Source organism: Lactuca sativa, chromosome 8 (genome assembly GCF_002870075.4).
Source record: "Lactuca sativa cultivar Salinas chromosome 8, Lsat_Salinas_v11, whole genome shotgun sequence".
In the NCBI taxonomy this organism is placed as follows: domain Eukaryota; kingdom Viridiplantae; phylum Streptophyta; class Magnoliopsida; order Asterales; family Asteraceae; genus Lactuca; species Lactuca sativa.
Genome location: NC_056630.2, coordinates 21,721,384 through 21,742,526, shown reverse-complemented (window position 1 = coordinate 21,742,526; position 21,143 = coordinate 21,721,384). Strand labels below are relative to the sequence as shown.

General features: G+C 37.4%; 1 protein-coding gene across 1 annotated transcript; it reads left to right on the top strand.

Moving 5' to 3' along the window:
* Positions 1-771: 771 nt before the first annotated feature.
* Positions 772-2,386, top strand: LOC111893315 (dof zinc finger protein DOF3.6). The gene is made up of 2 exons (XM_023889379.2): positions 772-1,033; positions 1,205-2,386. Exons 1-2 carry the CDS (start codon positions 980-982, stop codon positions 2,042-2,044), a joined length of 894 nt encoding a protein of 297 aa, XP_023745147.1. The 5' UTR covers positions 772-979; the 3' UTR covers positions 2,045-2,386.
* Positions 2,387-21,143: the final 18,757 nt, after the last annotated feature.

Below are 21,143 nucleotides of genomic sequence, written 5' to 3'. Positions count from 1 at the left end.
TAAGTCACCAAAGCTGACATTGAAGGAGAATTTTTTTTGGTTTGAAAATCCTTCACAGAAAAGCAATAAGCATCAAATTCAATAGAACAAAGATTATCATGAGTAAACTTAACGATGAAAATAATCGTTTTCATTAAATCACTATATATAACATAATTCAAAGACATGAGTCGATTACGAAGAATACGAGCCTGACAAACTACAATACAACAAATATACATTAACTATAGCGACGACTAGGTCTTTTAGCGACGCCCACTATTAGAGACGACACTAATGGCATAGATTTTTTAGTACTCGCTATGAGTTAATAACGACAATCCTTTTGGGAAGACACGTCCTCGCTGAAGGTACTAGCGACGATTTGAGGCACCAGCTGCGATTTATTTGTCGTCGTTAAAGGTAACTTTTTTTTGTTGTTTATTAGATTACGCATTGAATATTTAGAATGTATTTAGCAATAAAATAATTTTAAAGTATATATAATGAAACACTTGTGTCTCTAGATGCACTAATGTCGCATAAATCCACAAATGCATGATCCAAGCTCCTATTTCCATCATGAGATGAAATCGTCACTACAAATCCATCATTGTTTCCAAATATTCAATAAATATAAATATTAAAAAAGACGAATACGGATGTTCAATTTTAACTCAACAGTTGTTATTTTAGAATAAGAACTGTAGTACACAAATCTTGGTCACTGTAAGCTTAGGAATTAAGAAAAAGGAAACCCTAGAAATATATAAGGAAGACAAAAAGAGAGTGTGGGCTAGCGGTATGGAACAGAAATAAAATAAACACAACACACCCTTCTCTCTTCTCCCTTCCTTTATCTTTCCAGGCTCCTATCTTTCTCCGTGAAAGTCTCTTATTATTGATGTGATTCTCCACCATACTCAGCCCCATCAAACTTTTACAAAAGAAAAAAAAAGCGAGAGCTTTCAATTAGAGAGCACCCAATTGGAATTTGGATATGGTTTTCTCCTCACTTCCTTCTTATCTAGATCCTTCTAATTGGCATCAACAGGTAACGAATGAATTTTCTTCAATTTCATATACATTTTAAAACACAAAAGAAAAAAAAAGGTTGATTATTTATATTAAAAAAAGATAATGATTTCATATATTCCTTGTGTTGTTTCTACTTTATTAATCTGTAGTAGTATATTCCTACAGTTTAATCTTCTTGCTTTTTCAGCAACCAGCTGGAGGTGTTGGAGTTGGTGGTGATCATGAGATTTCTCATCAGCTTCCTCCATCACTTTTGCCACCACCTCAACCGCTGGGGAGCAGTGGGGATGGAAGATCTTTACAGACGTCGGAGCGTGGAAGGATGGCGAAGCTTCCACAGCCGGAGATGGCAATGAAATGCCCTAGATGTGAATCAACTAATACCAAGTTCTGCTACTTCAACAACTACAGTCTGTCACAGCCCCGTCACTTTTGCAAAACTTGCCGGCGGTACTGGACGAGAGGTGGCGCCTTGAGGAACGTGCCAGTGGGTGGTGGTTGTCGGAGAAACAAGAAAAGTAGCAAGGCATCAAGGGGTTCTAGGTCAAAGTCCCCAACAGCTACTACAAGCTCAACTAGCAATACTCCGATTTCTCCTAATTATAGCTGCACCACAGATATATTAGGGCATAATACTCGACCATCTCAGTTTCCAATTTTGCCCCCCTTGCATCACTATACAGGTGGGGATCTTGGGTTAACATTTGGGGTTGGAAATGGAACTGATTTGATCAATCTTGGTCATGATAGTAATTACCCTACTAGCAAATTTGCTCGCTTTCCGTTTTTGGAGGCTGCTAACGGTGGGATGTATGGCGAAGGTCCATCGAACTACAGTGGACAAGTTGGAGGAATGAAGATGGATGAAAATCATCATCAACAAGAACAACATCAAGCGTTGAATTTGTCAAGAAACTTTCTGGGTATTTCAGGAAACGAGCAGTTTATGAGTACTAGCAATGTTGCATGGGGTACAACTCATCTTAGTGGCTTTACTTCTTCTTCTACTACCACCACCCATATCTAGTGATTTACCTTGTTTTCTTATCTTTCTATTCTAAGCTTTCTTCTTTTTTCACTTCTTTGCACGAAAGCCATGTGCATTGTGCATCGCTAGTGATTGAAAGATTAGCATACGATGCACAATGTATAAGTAAACTTTGCATGCGAGTACAAGATTAGAAATGAAACAAGATGGACTGAAAATCAGGGTTTCTTGGAAACCCTAGGGCATATATAGTAGCTTAATTCTAGTGATATATACATCTATATTTTTCTTTGATTAATTGATGAGATTGTAATTTGTAAGTTGCAATGTACTACTATCATGTGATTCAAGTTCTCTTATATATATGGTTGTTGATGTTAATCTGTGTTGATGTTAATTTTAGTATAAAGTTTACTCTAAACTTCACCAACACACCCATATCGTACATACCAAAAATGCTCAAGAAACCTTGGATTTTTTTTTGAACAACAAGAAAGATTGGATTATTTTCCTTTCAAGGTTCTATAATATCTTTCGGCTTATTTTAGGGTTTTAAAACTTAATGCCGCTTCTAAACTCAGTTTGTAGAAGTGGACTGGTTTGTTAAAATATAAATAGGTATAGTTGCTCGTTATATTAGATATCATAATGATATGGTCATAGTATCATTAGTGATGTCATATGAATTGGCGAACTATACCCTTTTTAATGACGGAAATTTTGTGCAAAAAATGTTTGAGACGTTCATTGTGTCATCCCATATGATACCAAAATTATCTTTACATGTTCTTGGCTAAAGTAGCTTCATAAATGTAGCAACTTTAATTTGCTACTTGCTACCCTTGACTATGACTTACGCCTTAACTGAAGGTAAAAAACAATGTCTCTACATTCCCTTCAACTAGCTATTTTCTTGAAAACAGAGTCCTATTGTTATTGTATATCATATTGCTGACATGTCAAATTAATGTGAGAGGATTCGAATGCTAAAAAGCATTTAAGAGAGAATCAATGTAGTACACCAACTCAAAGTTATAGATTTACTAAACCAAATGACTCACAAATAACCAGGGGCGGAGCTTGAAGTTTTGATTAAGGGGGGCCGAAAATAAAATATGTATAAAAATTGAAGAACACGGAGAGTCAAAGTAAAATTTTATAGATTTGGGCATAATATATAACTTTTTTAATACATAAAGGCTATATATATAAAAAAAAAAAATAGGGGGGCCACAGCCCCATGGCCCTATATAACCTCCGCCCCTGAAATAACTAGAAGCTTAGATGTTAAACTTATTGCCTTCTCAAAGAAGGGTGTTTACCATATATACTCACTGCCAAAAACGTGAAAAAGATAGCCACCAAATTTGAGAATCATTATTCTCATAACGCGCATGTTAAGCCAAAAGGCAATGAACAAATGTATTTAGTAAGTACTAATTAATGTCCATAGTCATAATGTCACATGCATGTCCAAAACAGTAGACCAAAAATCCAGATTAACCCAAATCTTAGTGAGATATATACCAATGGCTCATAAGATCGAAGAACTCACTTGATAACATGCATTTGGTGTTACAGTCATTCGCTCATGAAGAAGGATTCATACGTATAAAGAGGGTCGGTACTCAAACAAACACATATTCAAGGTGTTAAAAAAGGGTCGGTTAGCCATTTATGGTAATAAAAAACGATTAATTTCTTATATCATACGAACAAGATTAGAGGATTAAAATTTCATTGAGTTTTATAGATGAACTGTTAAAAATTAAAGAAGTGTTTTGTGGAATATTTTAACACGAAATAAAACATGAGTATGATAGTGACAAGGCACTTTAGATTTTAGCAGTAAGGTACCATTAAAATAGCAACTAGCATTGAATTCTGTTGTTGCTTTTTAAAGGCTAACACTTGAGCAAACTCCCATTTCGAAAGTGAAGAAAATTTGTTATCAAGCCCATGCTTATACGGACCAGTGTGTGTACAAGTAAAACTCTGTGTGTAACGTCTGACTACAACTGCTTTTTCTCTTTTAATCTGAGTCTTGAATCTTGATCTTATGATGTGATGATGATAATGACTACGTGGCATTCCATACAATTAATTCAAAAATCCCCATTTCCCTTTTACCGACGTCAATTCTACTGCTCACATATCAAGGAGTCAATTTCACAGGTTCAAGGTAGATATCCCTTTCTTTATTAGAATCTTTTGTTTGTAAATATATGCACTTTTTTTAAATGATATGGAACCATATTGAGAATTAATGTTGAAATTGTAGTCTATCTTTGAGTTGATACATCTTTCTTTAAATATATACAGAAAATTATAGTCTTGGTCTATGTGGTTTGCTTAGAATAACATTTTTGTCATACTATTGAAAATGTAACAACATTTGTCCCTATAGAGGTTTTCGTATCACCGATAGTCCCAATGACCGTGACCGTTTAGCAATCTTCCTTTAAGTGTATATATATTGACGAAAATGCCCTTGTTTTTTTGTCTTTTTTCCTTTGACCAAATTTGCTATAACCTAAAACATTAGGGACCAAAACTGAAACATGGGGTTTAAACCTACCAGCAACCTCTTCACTTTCCCAATTGTCGATCTCTCCCCCTTCCCCGTCCTTTTGTCTGCCTAACACGATCTCTTCATGATCTGTATATATAAATGTATATATAAACCGACCCCTAACCATGAACCACACACCTTTGAACCTTCTCTCGTAAACACCCATCATCCTCACCACAACTACACCAAGAATACCAAGGAAATCAAATCTTTCCTCCAAGCCCTTATTGACACAAAACGGTAGGCAAAAGTGATATTGCTATATTTATACATATATTTATGCATTATTTCAATACATTTGAGCCATATTTGTTTTAATACAAGTATATTTGGTGCTTATTAAGTATAAATATTATTTTTTAGCCAAAGAAAGACATTCTCGTGAGAATGGACCAAAACGAATCAAAACTGGAAACTTGGAGGTTGAAGCTTGTATCAAGGAGAAGAAGAGAAGAATTATACATAAAATATGATTTCCAACGTGTGGCATCTCCTGATCCACAATGTGGTGTTGAGAACCTTCTCGATTGACCAATGATGAAGCTTAAGGGATACACATCTGATATGACTCCCACAACGTGGCGACCATATGGCCACGACATGGAAGTTATAATTTGGCAAGTATAAAAGTCGATTTTTAAGTCAAAATTCGAGATGAATGTATAGAGAGCTGTTGTTTTCTTCGCCCGAAAGCAACAAAGAACCCTTGGAGATCGGATTTCGATTGAAGAACAAGAACTAGAGAGATTAAAGTAAAGATTCATCATTAATCATTCAGTTTGCCTAGATTTACTATGTTTAACCTAGATTAGTATTTGATTATGTGTGTTTTTCTATAATCATGAGCTAATAACCTTTTACTTTTGGTTAGATTAGATGAAACCTAATACTATGTGTAAATTTAGATTTTATGGATTATTAAAGTTAGTTTTAGTTTGTGTTTAGTAGATCATTATCCTAGCATGTTAATTTTCAATCTTTATTTCCTTGTCCTTAAGTTTTGTATAGTTGAATGGTCACTAATTGCATAAAGTTGTTTACCTACTTGTTTATGATCATTAAATTGCTAGAGCTAAAGATTGAGCATATCTTAGTATACGTGATGAAGTTAGCTACTTGACTGTGTTAAGGGGCATTATTACATCATAATATATGCTTGATTTTTTTTTTTATCTTGATCATAGATAGATAATTCTTAGATCTATTCCTTCATTATCCAAATCTATCTTAAAATAAATTTGGTGCACCTAACTTGCATGATCATTGTGTTTAATGTTCATAAAGTGACACGTGCTAGTTAGTTTGATCATGATAACTAGGAACTTCTAATTTAGTAACCAACAAAATTAATTCGCTGTTTGATGGTCGTAGCCTGGACTTCCACAGTGCCTTCATAATCCACTGTCAACGTGTCCATCATCTCTTGGTCTGATTCACAATTCTATACGAGATGATACATGTGGTATGGGAGAGAGTTTCTAACAGCAGCCTTGGCTTTTTCATCATGACTAAGCAGTCTTTTGTCATCGTCATCATAACTTGTCTCTGGCTTTTGATTCAGGGGCCCACGGAAGCGTTGTTGACCATGGGTTGGTACATAGGAACATGGGGACCTTTTTCAACAATATTTCTCATCTCATAGTCCATGGTTTCAAGAACCACCATGACCTTGGTTTTCCACATGTCGAAGTTGTTTTCATCGAAATGAGGAATTTTGTCGGGACCAAAGGATTTGGATTTACTTGAAGTCGAAATGATTACTTGAGTGTATCAAAAACTCGCTCTGATTCCAAATGAAGGTTTGTATCAATCAGATACACTTCAAGTGTGAATAACAAACGTAAAACTAATCAAGAAAATGGGTTTGTCACAAAGACGATTGACACAAAGCCATGATCACAACGTTAACATTTACCCTAATGTTATATATATATATATATATATATATATATATATATATATATATATATATATATATATATATATATATATATATATATACTAATCTATAGATGTATATCCCTTGATTAAAGGGATTGAGTCTAATCTTTACTAAGAACCGATCCTATCACAAAGGTATCAGATCTATGATCGATTCTATACTTATCTATATCATTACCTAATATATAAAAGATTAAAATCAAATAACCTTACTATAAACTGAAGCTGATAAGCTTGATACATTGGCGCTACATATATAGTAGACGTTGGCGTTGATCTATTAGCGTGTCGTGTGTTTGACTCATCAGATCACAAGGTGTGACCTTACATTTTCAAGTTACTCCATAATATGAAAAGGAGTATCATGTAAAGGCTAATATAAACACCTAATGATCATTGACAGTGACTCAATGATCTACTAAAAACAGTGGGAAATGACTCAAAAATGGGCGTTACCAAAAAAATTATGGTCCCAAAAATGTGAATTGGGAGACCCGCCTCAAAATTAATCAATACAAGGTGCGATGAACATAACCTATATAACTATCTACTCTAGACCCCTATAAAAATAAATATCAATCTCAAAAAGGTGGTGAAAGACTATATATGCAAGGTTCGGGTAAGACTCAAGAGTATATTGAGGTATCTTCCCTAACCAAGATGTGAATCTTCATGTCTTCAAAATAGCTTATCGGGCTAGTCTTTGCTTGCACACATCATCCTGACTAACCACCTCCATCCGCACCAAGACCCATTTAAGCTCATGCATTTGACCCCCACACAAGCAGTCAAAAACCAATCTATTATGCTTAAAATATGTCCTACTTATCAAACATAAGGAATTCAATAACAAAACTCAAGACCAATATGTGATTCAATACTTATGACCTTATTCTATGGTGTACAAGAGGTGAGAATAAACGGATTACAAAAATGCATGCATGAAAATGTCCTAACTAAATGTTATGCTAAAAAATGAAGATAAGAAAAGCGAAATCTTTTCAGATTTTTGATATGTTTTGATGAAATGCATGAGGAAACTAGATGCTAATATACAAAACCCCCCACCTAAGCTTAAGATGAAGCATCGTCCTCGATTCTCAGAGATGGTAGGGCAACCTACTGAGTGGAGGGAGGATGAGGCGCAGGTTGACTGTGGGGGTTCCAAATTTGCAAGAACTGTACAACCCAGAATTATTGTTTTGTACCGTTTGCACCAATTGTTTAATGGAGGCATTGGTTGCAGATAAGTGAGTACGAATGTCATCAATAGTTTGATCGATGAGATCAAAATGCCTCATGTATGTGTCATGGTACTGATCCGCCCAGTAGGTATAAATATAATGTGCAGTTCTATCGGGGTAAGAGAAGTAGATCCCTACATGTGGAGGGGTAGAATAAACAGGGGTAATTGAGTGATTAGTACGAGCTTCGTCTTCATGGTGGATGACCATCCGCTCAGGAGCATATGTGATAAGCTCAACAAGAATATTATTTGGAAATAACCTTCGTGTCTGAGTGATGTCTTGTTGGAGCTGGAGGGAACTGAAATCCCTAGTAGGAACTCGAAAATAAGCTTTTTCTGCACCAACCATGTAATACTACCGCCACTCTCTTTGTGGAAAACTTACGAGGCTTCAAGGACAATTAATGTCTGGGCGTGCGAACCTTTTGTGATTTTTTCAAGATCAGGACGTTTATCCTTAAGAAGTTCAGAAAAGCAAGACGGGTGGTGATAAGTGACCATCCCGCCAAAATGAATGGCTCTGTAATCACTAGTGGAAATCTTTAAAAGTTTGGAGGTAAGACATGCACCAATATGTGGTCTATTAAGGTTGATGACCATGGACCAAAGAATTTCTAACTCTATCTTACCGACTTTGCTTACGTTTTCTTCGGGGAAAACAATATTAGCGATAACTCAGAAGGCCACCCTTCAGACCGAATAAATAATTTAAGATGCTTTGGTGGATCGAGCCTTGTAAGAATCCATCCCCGTGATTTCCATCCAAAAGTCCTTGATTTTAAAATGGTATTTTTTTCTCGCCTAAACCCTAAACGAGGACCATAGTTATTGTTTGTAGAAATCCCTACAAACCTACTAAGATCACATAGACTCAGAAAAGTTGCAATTGCAAGATATGGAATGAGAAGCTCATGGAATTATCATTGAAATGCAGAGATTGTAATAATTCCAGAGTTATGTTTTTAAATGAATCCATAGGTGCTATAGTTAAGATCCTCTCAAATCTAATATTGCTAAATAACTGAAAGACACTATTAAAACGTTGTTGTGGGTGTATTAAAAAAATTAAATTTCACTGCTGGTTACACTAATAATATAGCATAGCGAAGCAGGGTCGAATCCTTAGGGATACAACCTAACAATTAATGTCTTTTTGCATCAGGCACATTCTAGTCAATAAACATAAATGATAAGAAGAGGGATGTTGATTAAAAACTAAAACTAAAAGTTGTAGTGAAAATAAGCTAAATTAAACTCAGTAATAAAAAAAATTCAGTTTTGTTGCGACTTTCTTAATCATGCAATCAGTCTAGATCTGGTTATTCATAATGCGTTTTATCTAAGCTGATATTGAAAAACCTAACAAGCTCTGGTATAATCTTTTTTACCTAGTTATGTAACATCCCAAAAAGACTAAGTAAAATTTTCATTTTAAATAAGTCAAAACCTTTCATACATTATCTCAAAAGACAATTGGAGTAAAAGTATTCTCAAACATCAGAGTAAAAACATAAATAATTATTGCAGAATAAATATTCAAGGGATGCAGTGCGATCAATCCAGGCTCTTCTTTATAAAACTGGTAGTACATGAAAATGATTAAACCACAAAATTGTAAGCACGAAACTTAGTGTGTTCCGCAAAATACTTCATACCAAACATACATAACAGTTAAAACATAACCAAATCTATTTCATCCCTTTATGTATCTTTCAATATTAGGCCTATTTCACCCCTCTTCAGTATCTTTCAATTGGTATTGGGTCTATTTCACCCCGTTCTCTATCTTTCAACCTGTATTAGGTCTATTTCACCCCCTTCGGTATATTTCAACTAATATTGGGTCTATTTCACCCCCTTCGGTCTCTTTCAACCGGTATCGGGTCTATTTCACCCCTACAGCTAAGCATACAATCATATTAGCAAGAGTCACAAAGACAACAAGCATATAGATGCATTACCGTAAGTGTCACAAAGACACCTATTATCCTACTCACATAATCTAGTGGGCTGGCACTGGTACCTTCGACCCACGAGTATAGTGCGGATGACTCACCCGAACTACTCATTGGAAGCTTAACCACCACCTCAACAACAGAAAAACCAACCCAAGCTTCCTAAATCCAAACCGAATCAATCCTTATCCAAAAGCTCAATTCTACTCAAGTTTGACGAAAAGTCAAACTAGTCAAGTCCACGGTCAACGATCAAAGTCAAAGAGTCAACATTCTGACCATTGCCACGTCGTGGCCTTCCTTGCCCATGTCATGTCTATTCCATGAGTAAATAGTTGAAGTTTCAAACTTCGCCATGTCGTGGTCACCTTCGCCACGCCGTGGGAAACTGTCTTAAGTGCCATTTCTTCACTAAGCACTTAATCCTTACTGATTTAAATCCAAAACCTCATATCTACTCCTTCTCAAAGACTTAATGGATAAAGTTTCCAACTTCGTCCATTAGGACTTCAAGCGAAGGTAAAATCATGAGTCCTAAGTCCAATAAGCACTTAATATGACCAAAACTCAAACATGAGGTCAAGAACACTCAAGCTAAGAACTTTTTCTCACTAACATCAAAAAGTTATTGACCATGAGAGAACCATATCAAGCTCTGGAGTTCCTTCAAATCCAAGAGCATCCAAGAGTATGATCAAAACATCCAAAAATGGGCTCAAACATCAAACACGAAATACAAAGGTCAAGATATGAACTTTATACGTCCAATAAATCAGAAATATGGAGAAGATGTTGGATCCAATCTTGTTCCTTACTTCCTTACATCAAGATGAACTTATTTCTTCTTCAAGTTTCACCAAAAGAGGACATTAACCTTAATATCAAGCCACCAAGCTCTTTTTCATGGAAGAGAGGCTAGGGTTTCGAAATGAAGGGATGGATGCTGAAGAAGATGCCCTAGACGGGGGTTAAAATGCTTAAATATGGGAGCAAACCTAGAAATATGTAGGTTTGGGCCTGAACAACTATCATGTCGTGGTAGCCTTACGTTACGCCATGGTGGCTCCATAAAATGTATGACCCTTTCCAACATGGCCACATCGTGGGCATCCTTGCGTCACGTCGTGGCATAAAGTTTTCTTCAAAAAAAAATCCATCTTTAGTCTTAGACGACAAAAGGCTTAACCAATTTGGAACACAAGTGTTACAACTCTCCCGCACTTAAATTAGATTTTGTCCTCAAAATCTGATCTTACAACTTACAGTTAAACATCCTTTGAATCCCTTGTGGGTTCTTCCAATTCCCATTCCTCCTATACTAGTCGTCGAGTTCTTAGATCTCGAACAGTAACGAAGAACTTACGGATTCCAAATCCGATCGCACATCTCAAACCTTTGAGAGACCTAGAAGGTTGGGATCACCATGATTTCCGAAACTCTGGATGACATCATAAGCAACCGACTACCTTCCACTACTGATGTTGATTCCCTCCTTAGGAAGAAATATGAAACTTGATAAATACATTCCTTACAACTAACCTATAAGACCCCACTTCCAATGAAAATCGCCCAAACTGGAAACTCTCAAAACTACAACCACAAACCAACTCCATCAATGCACTTCCCGAAATCGGGAACTCATCAGTTAAAATTTGGTAACCATACCCTGAGATTGATGATCATCCGTTCATCATACCTTCCTTTAGTTCCCTAACCAGGAACACCACCAATTCCTACCTAAAGAATACTTAAAACATCCTGATCGCGAATTTCCACAAATCTCAAATCCGGAAGTTGTGCCCAAAAACCTTAAATATACGCTTGACTTCCTGACAAGTCATCACCAACCCACTGCTTCCACGAGCATAATGATGGTTCACCTAAGAATTTCATGTTGTATTCGAATCGCTTATCAGCTCGGGTGTACATTCACCTTCCAAATCACTCTATACATTTACGATGAACTTCATCAAGCAACTTCTGATGCATAACTAATACACCCACCAAAACACAATGCTACTAACCTTAAGATCCAAACCAGTTGGCATTGAGTCTCTCGACTCCCAACAATGCACTAAAACCCCAAGCATCCCAATAGGACTAATGTTCCGAGACCTAAGAGTCTCATTCAATGACTACCGGGTCCCGCCCATAAGAATCATACCACCACTAGTTCACGATACATCGTAACACCTTCTAACCACTTAAAACGATAGGCTCACAGTACTACACCGATCTTGTCGTTATTCCATCAATGACCTAGAGACTCACAATCAACACCTTAGGGGCCTAAAGATACCCAACCATCAATCCACCAAATTGCATGAACCCAATCAGTATCCCTCTTAATGTTAACCGAACATGAATAAGGATCATACCCTTCTATCATGCACAATTTCCTTTCACAGAACATGCAACTACAATTGCATACTTTAGGTGAAAACATGGTTTCCCAGAAATAGATAATGGGATATGCGATTGCACTCTTGTTCCAATTTAAGGGCCACAAACCAGTTAAGAACCATGATAATAACTCAAGCCAATTTTCTCATGCTATCTTATTTAACCAACATATATACTCAAGGGAAAACACATAACTAACCCTAGATCTACTGCACTCCTTCTTCCCCACCACCCTTACCCATCGAGTGTGGTACCATTAGATCTAATTGAAATGCAAACCTCAACCACTAATAGAAACATCATTATGAATGGCCGAAGAGTAAGATCCCATACCTTTATTGAAACCAAACAGATCCCAACAGTACGTAAATAGCTTGATAAAACTTCCAAAGCCAATATAAATTCTATCAAACTCTGGTCGGGTTAATCCAGAATACCAACCCTTCCATCACGACATGCCAAAATTGAATTCTATGCAGATCCAAAGCCACACCTGAAAGACTAAACAACCTTTTCTTAACATCCGAACTTCCAATAATCAAGGACATATACCAAACCTGATCCCTCTATGAAAAATACTTCCATAATCAATAATGGCGGGTACCCAAACCTAGAAATCGAATTTATAATGTACAATTTTGATAATAGATTGATACATCCATTGAACTTCAGCTGATAAAGTTTGAAACTTCCATGAACTTCAACTATTGACGATGAACGATCGAGAATGCATTGACAACTAATCCATGATCTAATTCACTGTTGAACAAAACCATGTGGAACTAAACATACCAAACTCTGAAGCTGATTTACCGATCAACAACGGCCCAACCATGACTATAGATATCAATCTATACAACGAGATAACAGATCCCTCAATAACCGATTCTCAACTTGAGGGACCCAAACGCCTCTTGTTGGGTCTAAAATTATGGTTTATACTTTGCTTTTCAGGGAAACTGTATTTTTGGGCTTTGTAATAGTATTTGTAGCTTGTTGTGTGGTTGTACACTCGTGTACTGCTTAGGGTCCTATAAATAGAGCAGTGCATGTGAGGAGTGTAAGGCAAGAGAGAAGGAGAGCATATTGTACAGAGAGAAACTAGAGAGAAGAATAGTGTGTGTGTGTGAGAGAGAGAATCTAATGTGTATGGAGCATCACTCATATCTTTGAATACATCATATATTCAAGTTATTCTTCTTCTCCTTCTCTTCTATTTGATCTGGCATCATCCGTTTGATTGAGATTTTGCACCATCAAACGGATCTGATTGATACACAAGTGTTTGGGGACTTACAATTGGTATCACAGTAGCATTCAGTGTCAATTCGAAGGTTCATAAAGTGTGCGGTTGAAGATAGTCATCGTTTTTGAGGTTTATTCACATTTCATTGGTTGAGGAATCGCTATTGATCATCGTTTTCACTAGTTTGAAATGAAAATACGCTAAAAAATCTCCAATTTTTGGGTGTGCGGTTGGACTTTGAAGGTGTGCGGTTAGATTTTGAAGGTGTGCGGTTAAGCTCTTGAAGGTGTGCGGTTAAAGCTCTTGAGCATGTGCGGCCAAGTGTGCGGTTGGCGTGTGCGGTTGCACTTATTTTGATTGAATTTTTTTTTCTCATTTTTGGTAATTTTCTTGTTGAGTTGTTCCCTCTAGAAAAAGCCAAAAATGGAATCACAAGGACCTACAATTCACCATGAACTTGACTCTATTATTGGGATGACTACACGCATTCCACGTCTGCTATCTACAGAAGGGTTCCCAGAATGGAAGTACCGGATTGAGAAATACATAAAAATGAAAGACTTTAAAGTTTGGAGAAGTATTCTTCGAGGACCGGTCAGAATTACTGCCACCCTTACAAATGGACAGATAATTGACAAGGCTTATACTGACTACACTGATGAGGACTTTGAGAAAGTTGAAGAACAAGAATGAGCATTGGCTACCCTGACTATGGCTCTATCTCTTGACATTGCACAAGGCTTCAGAGAGTATGACTCAGCCAAATCTCTGTGGGAAGCTTTGATAGAGGTGTGTGAGGGCAATGAGGATATGAAAGAAAGTCGTCAACATATGTTGAGACAGAAATTCAACATGTTCAATTATGTACCTTGAGAAACTTTGGAGGCTCAACTGCAACGATTCACTTTACTTACTACTGAGTTCAGCACAGCTGGGATATTCTTGACAAAACCTAAGATCAACAAGAAGCTACTAAATTCACTCCCTAAATCTTGGGATATGAACGTGGCTGTTATCAAGAAGACGAAAGATCTTAATTTTCGCAGTCTTGTTGAAACAATGGCGATAATCAAAGCATATGACCTAGATGACAAACAACGAGAGATTGGGACTTACAATTGGTATTGGAGCTTGGATTATATCAATCAATTTTGTCAGATTTGGAGCTTATTTGATCTTATTTTTGAAGGTTTTTTGCTTATTCGGATAGATCTTGGCAAAATAAGGGGGGGTTTGTTCTTTGCATTTTTCCTAAAAATAAGTTTTTGATTGAGTTTTGGAGCAAAAAGGGTAAAAAAAAACGTCGTTTTTCGCGAGCTGTTGAAAGTGTACGGCCGCACACGCGTGTACGGTCCTCAGTGTGCGGCTAGGAGTGTGCGGTCCTCGGTGTACGACTTGGAGTGTGCGGCTTCGCACCTCGTTCTCAGTCTTCGCAAGTCGCATTCTCGCACGTCTTCGCAACGTTCATTAAAAAAAATTCGGGGGAGTTTTGGAGTTGCGAGGGATCGAACCTAGGTCCCCAGGTTTATAATCCACACGCCTTACCCGTTGATCTAGCTTGCTAGATGGTACAAGCCTTCGAAATTTAAGTGAAATATTAATCTTTCGCTGCCCCACTTTCGCATTTTTGACATTTTTAACCCCAAAATCAATTTCTTTTATTTTTAAGCTACATTTTCTTCCAAAAATTTTAGTTTTTAAATTTTGACTTTTATTTTTGACTTTTTACTTAAAATTTTGACTTTGACTTTTAAAATTTGACCTTCAACTTTAAACTTTGACTTTCTTATTTAACTTTTAAAATTTCAAATTTAGCTTTTCGGTTTGACTTTTAAGTTTGACTTTTTAAAATTAACTTTTAAGGTTGACTTTTGAGGTTTTAAGTCAAATGGCATTTTTGGTAAACAATGAGTTCTTCAAATATCAATATCAATGAAATTTCCTTGGAAAATTTATGTGAACACTATGAATTACTACAAAGAGAAAATGAGGACCTGAAATATGAACGATAGCAACTTAGGAAAGGACAGAAACCCTTGAAGGCTGAATTAGAAGCAAAAACCAAAGACTTTAGGAAGCTTCAGGAAGAGTATAACACTAAGTGTGCACATTATAGATATGTGACAGAACAACTTGTTGAGGTAACTGCTAAACTTGATGCATTAAAAGCAAAATATAAAGATGCTGAATTCAACTTTAAGAAGTTTGATGTATCAAGTGAGGTATGATAACCAGGAAAAGGGTCTAGGGTATGACAAAGTGTCTCCTCTTTTTAATCACACCTATCAATATAACCCTTTGACCAAAGAAGAAATGAATAGAAAGGCACATCACATATATGGCAAACCAACTGGATTTGTGTCAGGAGGTATTCAGGTTGAAAATACTAATGTTTCTACTTCCTATGCAGATCAACCACTAAGCCAATCCAAACAAGCAGCTGAAGAGAGTGTGTCTGATAGTAAAATTGTGTCAAAGTCTGTTGACTTAATTTTTTTCGATATATTTGATGATATCTTTGATAATTCTGCCGTGGTTGTGCCAGAAAATGTTGATCTGAACAATTCTAATACTTCTACTTCATGTGCGGGTAAAGTAGCAGAAGATGAGAACAAGGAGAAAACTATTGAACAATCTTGTTGGGCTGAAGATTAGTTTGAAGATTGCGTCATTTGGGCTCGGCTGTTTATTTATTTAGTTTGTATTCCGGTTTGGGCCTGTCCAACCGAGAGCCCTTTTTGTTTATTATATAAGTATATGCTTGCATGCATATTAGGTTAATGATGGGAACGATTCATCTAGAGCTTAACGATAGTATTTCCAGATTTCTTTAATCGTTCTTGTAACCTACCAATCCTCTACAGTTGACGTTCTTAATCAAGCTCTTCTGAGGATTTTGTTTTAATCATTCGACACGATTGATTCACTCTTGCCTTATTCTTATTTTCGTGTTCTTGCTGTTTTTATAATTAATTACCTGTTTAAGATCTAATCGATCTTCATAGATTAAGGTTTTAAACTCATCAATTGGTATCAGAGCAGGAGGCTATGTAATCGATACACATCTTTTTTGTGAAAAGGTTTCAATTAGGGTTTTTCCGCAATTACTGATATTTATTGAGTCGTCATCTCATTATTGACGTATCTTGATATTTATTGTTTTGCCCTAATCTGAGTAATTACAAGTCTGATCTTTTAACAGGTTTTTTCGATCATAATGGATGAATCGCAATCAAATCCTATCAATATTTCCAACAGCATCGGTTCGACGACAAAGATTCCAATCCTATATACCCATGACTATGAAGTCTGGGCGCATCACTTCGAAGACTACGTGATAGGATCTGAGGATAATGGATACCTCATATGGGAAGCTATCATTAATGGACCTTTCTCTCATTCTGCTACGTCCAGGATTATCAAAACTCAAAAGGAGTACAATGATCTGCTGAAGGATGTTAAAGATATTGCACAAGATGAAAAGGATAAATTCCAGTGCAATATCAAGGCGTTAAGATTGATTAGATTTGCCCTTCAATCCGACACCTTCAGGTTGGTCAGCTCATGCACGACGGCAAAGGAAGTTTGGGATAGACTTCGCGAACTGTACTCTACAGACGAGGATCTTGAACATTCTATCCAAACCTTACTCTTATCGGAGTTTGGAGAATTCAGGCAAGGGGCCGAAGAAACAGTGACCCAGACGTTCGATCGCTTCAATCATCTTCTTAGCAGGATGATCAAGCATTACATCGAAAGGAAGCTTATCGAGCAGAAGGTTACATTCTTAAATGGTCTAAGGTCTGAATGGAGAGCAGTGGTGTCCACAGTCAAAGCCCATGAGCAGTTTAAATCATATTCTCTGGCGAAACTGGTGGGTATTCTCAAGTCCCAGGAGAAGATTGTACTGCAGGAGAAAAACGTTGTTTCAAGCCTTGGTTCGTTGGCCCTCCTGTCAAAAAGTAAAGTTGCGGTAAAGGATGAAGACCTTAACTTGGAGGAGTATGACCTCACGTCTGAGGATTATGTTATGATGGTGTCTAACCCCAAGAGGTTCATAAAGAAGAGATTCCCCAGCAATAAAAACCAAAACTGGCAGGGGAGTTATAGTTCAGAAAAAGTTAACATTGAACCGAAGGTTGAAGAGCCCAAGAAGGAACCGAAGGCTGATGGTGATTCTGGAATAAGCTGTTACTACTGTGGTGGGAAAAACCACTATGCTAAAGATTGTGTCCTTAAGAAGATGGCTGAAAAGGATGAGGAAGCTGTGCTGCAGAAAAGGCTCGTTGAGATGAGAAAGAAGAAGTCTACCGCTAACCCATCTATGAATGCTCTTATTGTGCAGGGTTCGGTTGCTGATGACGAGTTCGGTAGAGTGGAAGTTTGGTCTACTGACTCAGAAGACGATGAAGTGAGGAAGCCTACTCATGGAAAGGCTTATGTGGCAAAGGAGGAGAGCAGTGGATGAAGATGCTTCATGGTTTCTGATGTATCTCAGATGAGGGGATACAACACCGATAGTGGAAGCAAGGAACCGAAGGTGCAGGAGGACATGTGCTTTACGGCCAAGCCACTCAGCCAGCAGTTCAATGAGCTTGATGAACTGATAAAGAAGGTACAATCGGTTTTTGTTTCATTTAAAGTACCACAATCCTCATATGAGAAAGAATTAAAAAATGTTAATACAAGAATTTCTCATCTAGATAGTAGCTTAACTCAAACTCGAGTCACCAATTCTAACCTAACTGATCAATTAAGCAGGGTGTCGTCGAAGAGTGAGGAGCGGCGCATGTGGATCGAGTTGAAGGAGTCTGAATTAGTTAAAATTAAAGACGAAAACATTTATTTACAAAGAGACAATTTAAAGTTGTTAAAACAGCGGAATGTTTTTTGTTTAATTGCAAAACGTTTTTATTCTAATATTACTCAACTTCACTTAGACTGTGAAATAGGACAAAAGATCCATCGCATGATTTTGCCCTTCCTGGAGTTTAAGGAGGATGAAATTGATGCTGAAGCTTATAACTGGACAAAATTGAATCTTTCATTAAATCCAAGGACCACAAGGATATGCTTAAAAACCTTTTGGATGAAAATGATAGACTTAAAATGAGAACCGAAACCATACAAAAATTTGACTCTTTAAACGCCAACGTAAGCTCAGAAAACAAAATTGATGTTGAAAATGCATCTGAGCTTAACGAGGACGACAACATGAGTGAAATTTCTATAGAGGACACGGTTGACTGCTCAGAATTTGTAAAAAGCGAACCTGAAAACCACAAGAATCTAATTTCTGAAAATTCGGTGGAGTTCGCTCGATTGTCCCAACAAAAGTCCCCGATCTTAGCAGAGAAAGCAGTTGTGTATCAAAAGGTCAGGACCACCCCGAATCAAGTATACAAGGTCACTGGAGTAACCGAACATCAGACAGCTGAACTCACAGCTATTGTTAACGAAGACAATGCTGATGGCTGCGATGAGTACTTCTGGTCAGCACCAATAGATAATGCAAACGAAACGGTGGGCTTATCAGAAAGAACCTCTTGGATAAGTAAAGGTAGATACATACCTGAACCCTTAAATAAGCCAGATAATTTCGATGAGCCAAGCACTAGCGGTACAAAAGACATTCCTCAGGAGAATGAAAGTTCGGCAACAGAAGACGTTCCCTCTACTTCCTCAGTGAGAAATGAAACTCCTACAGTTCAAAATGAACCTGCCAAGGAGAAACCGAAAACGAAAGCTAATGTTCATCATCAACCAAAGCAGATGAGGAATAAGAAACGAGAAAGGAACCAAAGATACAGGAAGAATCTCTCTGAAAGGAGACAATTCTGGCAATCCCAAAATGCATACTTCTCACATCAAGACAAGAATCTGAAGTATGAAAACAATCCTGTCAGAAAACCCGAGAGTCACAATAACCGAAAGCCAATGTTCGGTTCACAAGAAAATACTAACCGAAAGCCAAGGTTCGGTTCACAAGAAAATACCAAATGAAAGCAAAGGTTCGGTTCTGAGAATCACTTCAACCGAAAGCAAAGGTTCGGTTCGGAAGTAAAAAGAGATCAAAACTCTAAGGTCAGTCCCTCCAATGATCAAAAGCAAAAGGGTCACTTAGAGTCTCCTGCCAAGAAGTCCTCTCAATCTAAACCCACTCCTTCTAGATCATCTAATTCTTCTACATCCACCAATTCATCTCCATCATGCTCTAAAGCTCATTCTGTTCATTCTCAAAAATCTCATTCGTCGTTTGAACAAAAGGGCAAACAGAAGGTTAATGAATCCACACTAGGGTCTAAACCAAACGCACCCAATCCTAATAAAATAAAAGTTTTTACCATTAAAAAGAAAGATGAAACAACACTTATAAAATGAACATATCTTGTTGACATCTCTCTTACTGTTCCTGTTCCCATGAAAAACTCACGTGGACCCAAGAAACTTTGGGTTCCTAAATCTGCTTAATTTTTGTAGGTTATGAGTGACGAGCAGTTCGACGAAGAATGGTACATCGATAGTGGCTGCTCACGTCACATGACAGCGAGGAAAGAGGAGCTCAGGGAATACAGGTCTCTTGCAAATGGTGGCAATGTCAAGTTTGGAAATAATTCTTTCGGCACCATTAAGGGATACGGGATGATAACAAATGGTGACTTTACTATAAGGAAGGTGGCTTATGTGGAAGGACTCCAACACAACCTCATCAGTGTATCTCAGCTTGTTGGAGGTACAGGTCTCAAAGTCTCATTCGATGATGAAGGTTCTGAAATTATTGAGAAAAAGACAAAGAAGGTAATTCTCAAGTCAGAGCGAAAGGGTGAAATGTTTCCTCTAAATCTGAAACCCATCAAAGGAAACCCAGCTATATGCCTGTTATCAAAAGCTCAATCTGACGAAAGCTGGTTGTGGCACCGAAGGCTCTCTCATCTCAACTTTAAAGATATCAACAGACTTGTCACTGGAGATCATGTTAGGGGTCTTCCATTGCTCAAGTTCGACAGAGATCATTTGTGTGCTGCATGCGAAATGGGGAAGCAGAGTCGTCAAAGTCACCCATCTGTAATTAACACAAAAGTTGTTGAACCACTCGAATTACTTCATATCGATCTGTGTGGTCCTGCATCTATCGAAAGCATCGGTGGTAGCAAGTATATTCTTGTTATTGTTGATGACTTTTCACGATTTACGTGGGTGTTCTTTCTAAAGCTCAAATCTGAAGCTACTCATAAGCTGAAAGTGTTCATCAAGCAGATTGAAGTACAGCTCAAGAAGGTCGTTCGCAACATCAGAAGCGACAACGGTCTTGAATTCAAGAACAGGGAGTTTGAAGAATTTCTTGCAAAAAAGGGAATAAGTCACAACTTCTCAGCTCCCTACACACCACAACAGAACGGAATTGTCGAAAGACGAAACCGATCTTTGTGTGAAGTTGCCCGAACTATGCTAAGTTTCACTTCCTTACCTCTTTATTTTTGGGCTGATGCTATTTCTGCTGCTTGTTTTACACAAAACAGGTCTTATCTCAACAAACAATTCACGCTCACACCATACGAGATTCTCAATAACAGGAAGCCTAATGTGAAATTTTTCCACGTGTTCGGCTCACAGTGTTTCATCTTTAATTCTAAAGAACACCGCAATAAGTTCGACGTCAAAGCCGACGAGGGAATCTTTCTGGGATACTCTCTCACATCCAAGGCATACAGGGTCCTAAACAAGCATTCAAGAAAAATTGAAGAAACATATTACGTGACCTTTGACGATGGCTA